General features: G+C 38.6%; 1 protein-coding gene across 5 annotated transcripts in view; it reads left to right on the plus strand.

Moving 5' to 3' along the window:
- Positions 1–12,780, plus strand: part of LOC107067204 (discoidin domain-containing receptor 2) — an 83,668-nt gene that overhangs the window by 50,199 nt on the left and 20,689 nt on the right. For 2 of the 5 annotated variants that reach the window (XM_089174884.1, XM_015322500.2), the window contains 2 exons: positions 4,167–4,276; positions 10,724–10,857. In XM_089174884.1, the coding sequence (XP_089031010.1) occupies positions 10,746–10,857 (112 nt within the window). In that variant the 5' untranslated portion in view covers positions 4,167–4,276; positions 10,724–10,745. Of the gene's footprint in view, positions 1–4,166; positions 4,277–7,296; positions 7,453–10,723; positions 10,858–12,780 lie in introns of those variants that run through there. The other 3 variants (XM_089174885.1, XM_015322499.2, XM_089174886.1) reach the window with 2 other exon arrangements.

Below are 12,780 nucleotides of genomic sequence, written 5' to 3' on the forward strand. Positions count from 1 at the left end.
ACAAGTTCGTTTCTAAGTTTAATATGAAGGATATATAATATACCTAAAGGCAACTCTCAAAATATATTTCTATCAAAATCGTTGATCGGATAAATGAAATTCGACGGAGGCACGAAACCGTATCAAGAATAAGAAAGCCGCGTGATCTCTTCTGACACGTAATAAACCGTCCGCTCTGAAGGCAAAAGGAATAAGGAGTATAAGAATAAGAAAAAGAAAAAGAGAAGAAGAAGAAGAAAAGGTAAAAGAATCATTTTCAACACAATGCCCGAGGCTTTGTGGTGAAGACATCACGGATGAACGTTAATCGTGACACAAAATTGGAACGTGAATACAATAGGTGGGATAGTTTGATTTTTTTTCTTGATTTCGTTGTTGAAAAGACGATGATCTCTAACCGACCACATCTAAAACGATTTGGTATTACTTTACAATATCTTCAGTCACGATTATTTTAATTCTATGATTTTCGTTTATGAAAAAAAAAATGATTTACATTAAAATATGATTAAAACACGTTGCATTGAATTAACAATAAGTGAACGAAAAAAGGAACAGATTTACAAAATTAAGTATAAAATCCAAAGCAAATCAAATAATAAATGACTAGTCAACCGGAAATGAAACATCATTGACTCAGGAAGATTCTTCTGTTTAACCACGACGAGATGTCAGTTATAACAGACGTTTCAGTAGATGGACCGGTTACCCTCTAGACACTCCTTTTCGCTAATAGCATGCACGCGACCATCCGGACCACACGTGCGCAATAATAGGAACGAGCTTGAAGTAGGAACTGGTACACGTGCAAACAGAAATACATACATACATATATATACATATATATTTATATATATTTATATATATGTATATATACCTATGGTTGTACATCGGTCCACCGATCAAGCGTAGCATAGCGACGAGCGTCTGTCGCTAGCCGACTTTCTACCGTTCCATCTGTTCCTTGTTACCCGGGGTTATTAATTAGCCGCTTTCTGGTACTCGGTAAACTTGGGGGTTGTCGAATGCGACTCGAGTGACATCGACGAGAGCATTCGGATTTATCCGGCATATGCGATAAGAATTAAAAACAAGAGAGCGGATGTTGAGAACGAGGAAAAAAAAGAAAAAAGAAAAAAGAAAAAGAGAGGGGGAGAAAAAAAACCAAACAAAAGATGAAAAAGAAGATGAAGAAGCAGTAGGAGAACTACGAATGTAAAACGAGGACAACAACGAACACTTTTGTTGAGCAATATCGGGAAATGCATACGCATCAGTAATATTCGACGAAAGTGCTTTTCTGCATCTCATCTACTTCGGAAGCCTTCTCATCGCTCTGGGATTTGTACGGCTCCGCACACCGTGTTGTACACAACGATGCGTCGTTACGTCTATGCTAGGTTTCAACATTCTCTCCGAATCTCCTGGTGGCAGCCTCAAGCGGCCCTCGCCCGCAGAAATGTAAATACCGCTCGGCCAATCAGCCTGATTGGTCCCATTCGCTCGAATGCTCGTCATTCAGCAGCGCATATAACGTGCCTTACGGGCCGGCTCGTACGGGCCTCCTGGATTCGCGCATTGTTCAGGGAATTGGTGTATAAGTGCGTGTACACGAGAACGCACATAAACCGCGATTCCGCCCAGTCTCGACGCATCCGGGATTTCGTCCTAGTAAACGAGAAGGTGCATTAGTCGTCAAACATATATATGTATGTATATGCGTTTGTAATATTCTCTATCCTATAGGAGATCGAAATCTTTTAACGACGTTAAAGCTTAACATTATGATAATTCTACGTTAAATTTATTATTGGCTTAGGTATTATGCTAAAAATTGTAAGATTCATTATTATATTCTGATACTTCTAAAATTAATATTTTTAAAATTGAGATAAGGAATTAATAAAGTTTTACTTAGAAGATTATTGGAATTTAAATATTACGTTCCAAAGAAAACAGTATTTCAATACGGTTGAAATGCACGTCAGTGCGTGCGTACGGTTGTCAAACGAAAGCAAAAAAAAAGGGAGGAAGAGGGCTAGGACAGATATTTGAGATTTTTTCCTCGAGGGCACAATGAAAAGCAACGGTCTAACGAAAAAAAAAATAAAAAAGGCAGAAAAGAGAGAGAAAGAGAGTGATGGAAAGGGTCGAGCAATCGGCGATGCGCACTTTGAGCAAAGAGGAATTAAGTGAACCCAAAGCCCAAGGTTGAGCGAGCAAAAGCAGTCAGTCCGGGGAATAGAGAGTTCGTCGTACGAAGGTAATATCCTTCATTCGTCGAGATAACGTGTTTGAGCGAAGGGATGTTTACAAGGGTGGACCGAAACGTAATGTGGAAGCGAAGGAAAAGAAAGTAACGACTCTACTTGAGAAGATGAACCTCCATAGTAAGGGGCCTCCTTTCTCATCGTCGTTGTAACATCTTCTTTCTGTCTTTTTCTTGCGAGATAAAGAAGAAGAGAGAGAAAGAATAAAAGAATGAGAGAGAAAGAAAGCGAAAGAAAAGCCAAAGACGAATGGAGTTCAGAGAAAACAGCACTTACGTCTCACGTTTCTAATCTGGTCCGATTCTTGTTTACTGGAAGTTTCGATAAAGGAGTAAGAGAAGATCTGCAGGAATTTTCCGTGTCTCGGAAATGTAACTTAAAATTTATTATGCTGGTAAATATAAACTTGGCAATGGAAAAAGACGAAGAAGAAGGGAAAACAGAAATAGGATAACGCGTGTCGGTGGCTAGGATTAGTAAGTTCAAGCTCGGAGAATAGTTGTGTTCGTTTTTCGCTTTCTTAAACAGCTGGCGCTTCTTCTATGAGTACGAAGGACAAAGATGGCGGTCTCGCTACGGTGTCGCAAGATCCATTTTAACGAGGCACCCACTCCTCAGGGGAGTTCATTGAGACGCCGGCTGCTTTGGCAACCGTCTCTTGCTTTTCTTTTCTTCCTTATTTTTTTTTTTCTTTTCATTATTCTCCTCTCAGTTACTCTTTCGGTTTCTCCCGGGTCTGATTTCTTATTCTTTCTTTTTTTCCCCCCCTTCCGCGAATTCTCGGCATTATTCAACGGGCGCACGACTTTCATTGAGGATGCGCGCACGTATTGACTGATTCGGAATCGTTTGAAATCAACAATAAAAAACGTTGCTTCTCGGAAAACAGTACCTCCTGTAGTGCTACTAAAATTGTTCTTAAGGAGAATCATTTTTATTGATTCCTTCATCCTTTTATATCGAAAGATACGAGTTGATTCGTTTAAGGATATACTTTTTTCCTGTTTTTTTTTTTTTTTTTTCATTTTTGTCTTTTTGTTGACGATGCAATCAAATGGAAAATCATGGAAGCTATTGCAATTAAAATGCAATAAGAGCAATCGATGAAAGCTATGCGAAAACCTCCCTTCCTTCTCTCGTATAGGTCTGGTTGGTTGCCGTGAATTTCATGGACGAAAGCGTGACCATTCGACGCTCAGTGAAACTAAATTTAGATTACGAGCGCGTTACTAATTGCACGCGCGGCATTATAAAGCTTAATCGCTTTGATTACTTATTGCACGTAATTAAGCGTTTATTGCAGTTACTTCGGGATCGCTCTCGATGATTTATACCAGTGACTATGTTCTATATCGATCTATCACTTTTTCTCTCTCACTCTTTCTCTCTCTCTCTCTTTTTCTCTCTCTTTTTCTCTCTCTTTTTCTCTCTTTCTTTCTCTCATCTCTCTCTCTCTCTCGCTTTCACCCGTTCCCCTGTACGCGACCGAAAACTCGAAACAGTGCAGCTGCGACTAGAAAATCGATTCGATCATAAACATCGAGTCAATTTTAAACTATTTGCCGCTTGTCTCGTTTCTATTTATTTTCAATTCAATCTACTACCGGCACGTACGAAATTTCATTCTCTGATGTCTCGATATAAAATTTCATAGCTTTCCGCATCCCGATCGATTGAATATGTAGAAAAATATATAGACAAAAAAAAAATAAAAAAAAATAAAATATAAAAATTAAATAAAATTAAATAGATATTTTAAAACATGATTATTTTTAGAACGGATGTGTCACGAAAAAAAATATATATATAACAATCGTTCCTCTGAAGTCGTCTATCGTTTATGCGAAAAAATATATCTAATCCTAAGTAAGAAAAACGGAATTCGTTTGCTTGCAGGTAGGTAATCCAGTTTGGAGATCTCTTTCACATTGAAAGATCAGCCGAGTGAAGAAAAGGAGCCCGAGAAACGATAAACACGAAGTTCTTTAGAAAAAATAATAAAAAAGGTAGGAATATAACGTCGTATAGGCCGATCTACAAAAGCTGTATAGTGATTCAGGAGATAGGATAATCTTTGAAGGAAGCACACACCCCAACGTAGGACGTTTCTTTTTTAACTTGTTTTCTTTTTCTCTGCCTCCCCCGTCTCTATCTCTTCTTCCTCCCCCCCCCCGCCCCCGCGCAGAAGGTCCACAATTTTAAAATATTTTTTACGCAAAGGAATACTGCCAGCGGGGCATAGTCAACGCGTAGCACACATCGTGGCCATTTAACAATGACGAGAGGAAGGATTCGAGAGTTTTGGAAGAGTCAGTCAGGCTCCCAAGCGTATACGTACGTACTCTTTCAACAACGAAAGAGGGAAAAGGATCCCTCTTTCCTACGAAATAAACTGTTTTCTTAGGCACTCCGGGGCTCTTGAAAAATTCCTAAATATTTACTCGAGTGGAGGACCCCCAGACGGACGACACTTAAACGGTATTCTTCCAGCATAGTACACGAAGAGACGGGCTTAAGCTTCCCTGAAGGACGGATTAGAGCCACTCGTGCGCATTTCCTTCTCTCTCTCTCTCTCTCTCTCTCTCTCTCTCTCTCTCTCTCTCTCATTTTATTTTTTTCTTTTATTTTTCTTCTTTTTCTTCTATCTTCTTCTTATTCTTTTTCGATCCTTTTTCCTTTTATCTTACTTCCATTTCCATACCTTGAAGAATCGTCTCGCGCACACACAAACATACACATACACATACACATACACATACAGACTATTTGCATCTAGGGTAGGATCGGTCGTTTCTTTCAATTTCTGTAAGTATTTCGAATTCTATACTGATAAGAATCGATATAAGTCTAACTTTTTCGTATATATGATCCTTACGACTCGTTCCAATTATTCTTCCATCCTTTTCTTCTTAGTTTCATTTTTTCTTTGGTTTTTTCTTTTTTTTTTTTTTTTTTTTTTACTCCATACTAAATCGTAATTTATTCCACGTTTATTCAAAGCCCGATGCCTAGCTTGATCGGAATACGTCGTCGACACGATCTTTCAAAGAAGGCAAAAGTTTTCCCACCAGCTTAGTCAGCTCTACCTACCATTCACAAGGCTAAAGAGACCGTGAGACTACGACCCAATTTATCCTGGCTAACTAAAACTCTTTTTCTACTTTTCTTTATTTCTTTTCTTCATTCTTTTATTCTTCCTTTATTCTGATATCTCGGTATTTGGTTTGTTTCTTTTTTTCATCATCTTTGAACCATCCGAATTTGTTGTAGGTGCATTGCGAAAATATTTCTAACTTAATTAAAAAGAAAAGAAAAAATAGAACTACAACCGTCATTGATAATTTTTGTAGTATCAATATTTAAGTTAAAAAAAAAAAAAAAAAAAAAAATTATTTATGTGGAATAAAATACGAGTAGAATCACCTTACTTATCAATAAGACTCTAAAGTGATAAAAAGAATTTACGTAAATACACCTGACTCTTTCTCTCTCAATTTTTTTTTTTTTTTTTTATTTCTTTACTTTTTCTTTTTCCCGTATCTCTTCAATCTGTTTCTTTCTTTCATACTATTTTTCTTCTATTCTTTTTATTTACTTTTTTTTCTTTATTTTTTTTTCTTCAACGACGTTGTAAGCGTCGCAATGCAAAAGCATTCCCTTGTACGAAGTTGCAACGCTTCGCCCATCGGTTTTTCTCCGAAGGTAACGCCTTTCGTCTGAGAGCTTCGAAAAGTTTCGTCGAACTGTCGGGGACTCCGTTAAACACGAATAAACGATTTCTAAGGACAGAAGAAAGAGAGAGAGAGAGAGAGAGAGAGAGAAAGAGAGAGATTGTTAAAGAAAAGAAAGAATAAGAAGAGAGCAACAAAAAATCCCACTAAAGATATCGGGTTTCTCCGGTTCTCATTTTTCCTACCTTCCTACCCCCCTCTTTTTTTTCTCTCTCTCTCTCTCTCTCTCTTTCTATTTTTATCTCTCTCTTTTATCATCTTTATCTTTCATTTCTTTTTTTTTTTTGTTTAAGATTTCAACTCACCTTGCTCATTACTCGCCAATAATTAATCGGCCAGGAGCAAGAAGCAAGAATCGAACGAGTTCTTCGAGTTCTTCCTGCTATCTCAGCTTTGTCATCGCACTGGATAATAATTCTTCGACGATCGGCGTTGCGAATGAGCAACTCGTTCCATTTGGTTCGTTTCGATCGATTGGTTCCTCCGTTGGTACGCCGAATAACGGATTAATCCCTTAGGCTGTTTCGCTTCTACGGATTGTTTGATTTTAGTCCAATGGGGTAGGGGGATTCGATTCATCGGACCTATATGTCGTTTATCTACGACGTTGATATTCGCAACTTCGATTACTATTCAACTGTGTATAAGAGTTGATTTTTATTTTATTTTATTAATATATATATATATCTTTGATAAGATACTGAATGTTAAGTTCAATTTATAAAAAAATTAATAGGAGATATTCAAATATTGGATACTTTTTTTCCTTTCTTTTTTTCATTTGTTAGACTTTTCCTTTTCTATTGGAAAAGATTACAATTTCCTTGAAGAATGGTTAAAATAATCAATATTTTTACTTCACCTCACGTTTGCTTCTTTTCATCTACGAACATCTCTCGAGTATTCCAAAAGAAGTATAAGATTCTCGCGTAGAATGTAAAAGGGCAGGAAAGTGTACCTTCTAGGATGCAAACTTCAACCTTACCTCTTTTATTCCGTACAATAAAGCGTGGTGGGGTGAAAAAAACAGACAGAAAATACAGACAAGAGAATAGTGAAGGAAAAAAAAGAAAGAAAGAAATAAAGAAAGGGAAAGTAGACAGACCAATCCAAGAAAAGTGCAAAGCAAGGAGAGATAAGGACGTTTATGAAGAAAGAAGGTATGAAATAAAGAAATAGTACGTGAACTTGCTATAAGTGTCTGCGGACGTGCACTTCAGCCCTATTCGGAACATAAACTGGGACGGCAGACGTATCGGTATGAAAATTTCAATCGGCCGAGTCAAAGTGTCGGGTTGGAGAAGAAGAAAAAGGATGAGGAAGAGGTTGGGGAATAGTAGGGTTGGACGTGGTCGAAAGCGTTGGAAGCTGGAGGCGCAGGTGGAGTTTGTCGGGTGAAAGAGCCGAAAGGTAGTAGGGAGAGAGGCAAGGGTAAAGTGGCTCTGGACCGAGTAAGTATAGCCTCCACTTTTCTATCTCCCCCTTCCCCTTTCTCTCTCTTTCTCTCTCTTTCTCTCTCTTTCTCTCTCTTTATAGCAACCTTTTGCTTTCCCTCTATCTGCTCTATCTCATTCTCAACGTTTCTCTCTTTCCAACAACCCCTACCACTACAGCAAGGCCTCATACCTGCCCTCCTCCCATCCCTCAGTCTATACTTGTGCGAGGCCCTAGCCCGCGGCGAACTGCATAATTCATGGCCCTACTACACCGACCGCCTTCCCAGTCGACCCTCTTCCAGAGGGACACCAACACCCAACCCTCGTTACCTCTTCGCCACTACTACCACCACCACCACCACCTTTCTTCTCTTCGTTCTCCTTCTCCAGGGTCAGCCTTGGAGTCGCGTGCATTGTACGTCGACGTTCTTATAACCCGCATCTGTAAACTGGCATGTGTTGGTTAGCGTGATGGGTGGAGGAAGAGAGAGAAGGACAGTATGCTAGAGAACGCAAAATCTCCTATGTGATAAAGTTTGACCCAACACAAACACACGTACATACTCGTTTACAGGCTAGCCTTCTAAAAGCGACGACGGTGCAAAGGAATGTAGGCGAATATTTTGGCTGAATTATGGAACGGCTATGCTGGCATTGAGGTAAAGAGAAAATAAAAGAGAAAAAAAATAAAAGAGAGAGAAAAAGATCGTATGAAAGAGTTTCCAAGGATTTAGTCGAGAAAACGTCTGTTCGATAAATTACCTACAGCTCGAAGTACCGACTTTCGTGAAAATTAATACGAAGGAGACTTTGATCTAACGCCCTGCGCCATACGGTGTGCGAATCTAAAAAGAGGGATGGTAGAAAAGGGAGTGACTATCCTACGGCTGGATCATGGACGACTACTGCGTTTTCATTTTTTCGTTCTGCTAGTGGACAAGCCGTACCGGTTTTGCACGAGAAATAAATGGGAGAGACACGCTCTGCGATCTTGACCATCCCATCGCTCGTGCTTGGAGATAAACATCAGTGCCAGGAGCGGTAGTACACCATAGTATCCACACCTATTCCATACGGTAGTCAAAGGGACGACTACTCGTAATTAAACTTAGCGATTTTATTTTTTACAAATATGTTTCTTTGGATTCTTGAAATATTACGAATAGCTACTAGCAAGCAAGCAAGCAAGCAAACAAGCTTTGCTTCGGGTTTATCAACATCAGTATTTTGTGTCGTTGTTTTTCTTTTGGAAAATCTCCAAGTAAGCTCGCTTAAACATACATCTAAAGTCTTTTCTATGTTCTTACTACGTAGGTAAAAGCCTTTTGATAAAAGGCTTTGTAATCTCCAGTACTGGATGGTTGGTAGTTCGCGATGGTGGTAAAGCGGTAGAGCAAACGGCAAGGCTCGCTCGAGCGGATGAAAGATGGAGGTGTACGTTTCGTAGGAAGCGTGCTACGAAGCTCGAACAAACGGGACTCTAAATCCACGTAATTTCTTCCTTCGCTCTTGAACCATATCGCGTGAACGTTTTACGCTAGACGTAACGTCGCCGTCGTTTCAAGAGGTAGGTGGGCATTAGGAAAAATTCTTTCTACGTTCGTAGTACTCGATCTTAGATATTTCTGAAAGTGTCGTGTTTTCGTTGGAATGAATAGAACACATAAGTAATGGCAATGTGATGCAGCAATTTAGACGATCGTAAAAATCTCATTTTAACGTTTGCGATCCTTGCGATAGTATTCGATGAAAAATTCCATGAAAGCAAAATCGTCGACTAGTTTCTTTGATCATGATAAAATGATTGAAAAATAGAAGAGTCTTATTCAGTCGTAAGTACGTATAGTTGGTTTAACAGGAACAACAAAATATTCGCAGAAGCAAAGGATCGATCGTCTGCTAGTTGATTCAACCGGTTCCAAGTGGAACGCACGTCTCCGACAGAGGCGACTAGTCTGCTCGAGTAGACCTCTAGGTTGGATGAACCCTAGGACCTTAATTACCGTGTCGGCTAATCGATCTCCTTCGCATTGTGATCGCGCCATCGTCGACACTGGTACCGACGCGAGTAACCACCACTGCAAAACGATATCTCAATCGACCGTCTCAGAATATTATACGAAATTACGTACAACTATGAAGATCAATATTCAATGAAATTTTTAAAATTTTAATAAAAAGAAAAATACAAAAGACAAAATCAAATATAAAAAAATTAACTGCAAATTCATTAGTAATTTAATGATATGATGTGACTTTTATTGTGAGAAACAGTCCCGATTGACCACCGGATGTGCCTCATAAATCTTAGCTTTCGACGAATCCGTAATTTGAAAAAAGAAATATCGTCTGGAACATGTTTTTCGTGACATGTTAAGTAACAGAAATACATAGACAGTGGTTTCCTAAACTCAGTGGATAAGCATCGGAATGAACGTGGCCAACGAAAGTCAAGTTAATTGGTCAAAAAGTGAGACCTCTTCCATTCCCCGTAGAAGGTGCCTTCCTTGACTCACCCTCCTCCTACTTCGTGACTTTTTTCTTCGTCCGCGCCAAGACGGCACCACCAAGAATAAAATACAGTTTGGCCTTCTCCTTCTTCGCTTCTCTTCCATCTTTCTTCCTTTCTCTTTTCTTTTTTCTTTTTTCTTATTCTTATTCTTCCTTCTTTTCCTCTTCTACCTCTTCTTCTTCTTCTTCTTCTTCTTATTCTTCTTCTTCTTCTTCTTCCGTTCGAATACATACAAGCTCGTAGAAGAATTCAGGCCCTACTACAACTCGCTTCTTCTACTCTCTTTCTCTCTCCTTTTCTCGAACTGGTGATCCTAATCTCGATAATGATGCGTAATGGCTGCTGGCGTGAATGTAGCTCTTTGTCCATAGTTTCTACGCCGCTCGTATATCTGTCCGATACTGAGCGTACCATTTCACCCTGGCAAAAGTACGAGGGCTGCCGAAGGGCCCCTTACCAGTATCTTTTTTTTTCTGACCTCGAAAAACTGCTAAACCCTCCCTCTTCTTTTCGGTTTATACAGGAAAAAGCATCTTACTTGTTTAATCGTGCTTGGTTCCCGCAAGCAATAAAGATTTGCCATAGACAACATATGTCTAAATCAGATTGAACATAAAATTTAGCAATCAAATTTTTAAACGAGATTATACTGTGATGATATTTAACAAAAATTAAACATTTTACTCATATATATGTTTAAGGAACAGAACATGATTGTATACTAATGTTATACGAATTCATACACATGTAACCATGTTTTTTTTTCTTTTACAGAAGTAGCGGTTATGAAGGTTCGATGACTACAAGTTTTAGTGACATCAATATGGACTCGCCTTATCTAAGAACCTGGCTCTTAAAGATTTTACTTCTTCTTTTGTCCTGTTCACCTGGACGATCTATAGACATATGTAAGTATTGGTGGAAAGATTTAACGATCGATCATTATCTCTACTAGAGGTTTTTCCATGGTAACAAAATTTATAACATCGTTTTTTATCTTTAAAAGTGATCCCTAATTCTAGAGCAATCCTTCCTTTCTATTCTATAAAAAAAAAAGCAGGCAAGAGTGGTTCGTTGTAGGGTGATCCTTATGGATCGCGTTTAAACCTCAGTTTCAAGCTTTTACACGCTTTCCATTCCATTGACTCCTTCATGGGCAACGAGAAGCTTGCTCTCGCTGAGGCACCCTCGTACGCATTAAGTAAACAACCTCGGAAACTTGTAAAGTATTCGACGAGCATTCAGTCAAGTCGCACGTGAAAAAGGCTTTTTAGGTTCTTTCAAATCGTGCTGGAAACTTAGATATAGAATAAAGAGTATGCTGATCGATCGAGTCAAAGTTGTTTCCATATGCGTAACATTCTTGAAAGAACAGTTTGAGCGATTCGACAAATTTCGTATGTTGATTATTTGCTTCTACGTTGGGCTTTTTCAAAAATAAAAAAAAAATAAAATAAAATCCATAGGAAAAATATTTTATCGGGACACTAAAGAAAAATTAAATATATAAGATTCTTTTATTATTATTATTATTATTAGATAATTTATCAGCGATAACTCGTGCGATATTAAACGCGTAATATAAAATAAGTATCGTTCGTTAAAATAAACGTGAAAAGTGTTACCATTCGTAAATATTCTTCCACGAAATTTACATCTCCTATAAATATTTCCAGTATCAGTTCCACAAATGTATAAACGAAAAGGAAAGAAATGTAAAGTACGGGAAAGAAAAGTAAAGTAAAGTAAAGAAAAAGAATAAGAAAAAAACACAGGATCGTACTTCTGAAAGGCTCGTTCAGCGACGAGCGAAACGCGTCACGATTATCGTCGCCGCCGGCGGCGTATTTCGGTCGTGGCAAACGGTTAACCGGACAAGAAGAGGGGCGAGCGGGGGTGGAAGACGAATTAAACGAACTCTCTGTGGCACGCGTATGCCGAAATATAAATAGCATCGAGAGAAACGAATTCAAAGGCTTTGAGAGAAGAACCGAAACACACTATGGGACAACCCAAAGAGTGTGATTCTCCTTTTCCACCACCCATCCTCTGTCCTACCCCTGTTACAATCCATACCGAGTGAAGTTGTACGTTGAACCACGTTAGTAAGTTCGCGGTCGTGTTAAGCAACTCAGTTTAAAGTGAAAGAGAAAGAGAGAGAGAGAGAGAGAGAAACAGAAAGAGAAATCGAGAAACATCAAGTAAGCCTATGCATACATGAAAGACAGAGAGAGAGAGAGAGAAAGAAAGATAGAATGGGAAACAGGAGAAACGAAGAAGGGATGAGAAGAGAAGGGAATACAGTTAAAGCGCGCATAAATTGCAATGTTAATGTTACCGGCGATACATAAACATGTTGTCCGTCGGTTGGATTGCGGTCTGCAAGCGGCGAACGCGTTCTGCTATGCATGTACATCGTGCAGAAACGTTTCGGAGGGGTTGTTGTATTCGGGGGACACGAACTGCTTCCCTCTACATGCTACACTAATATGAATTTATTACTCATCATCCACTGTTTCGAATCTTTCGATATTAAAGTATTTTCGAATTCGCTAATATTTATTATGTCATTCGTAATTTAACATAGAATTATTTTACTATATTTTACAATATTTTACTATGATATTTTTACTAGAAAGTCTTTCGTATTAAATCTACAAATAATATGTCTTTTAGAAATTTAAACGCAAGACTGATTTAATGCGAAAACCTAATTCTGATCAAATTTTAACGCTATGATTCAATAGTGCTTATTAGTCTTTGTCGATCAACGAATTAGAACTAAAATTCATCAGAGACAAAATGTCGTTTATAGATTTATACATATCTAA

This window comes from Polistes dominula, unplaced genomic scaffold (genome assembly GCF_049000335.1).
Source record: "Polistes dominula isolate Pdom_NZ unplaced genomic scaffold, Pdom_raw_medaka contig_16, whole genome shotgun sequence".
NCBI classification, from domain to species: domain Eukaryota; kingdom Metazoa; phylum Arthropoda; class Insecta; order Hymenoptera; family Vespidae; genus Polistes; species Polistes dominula.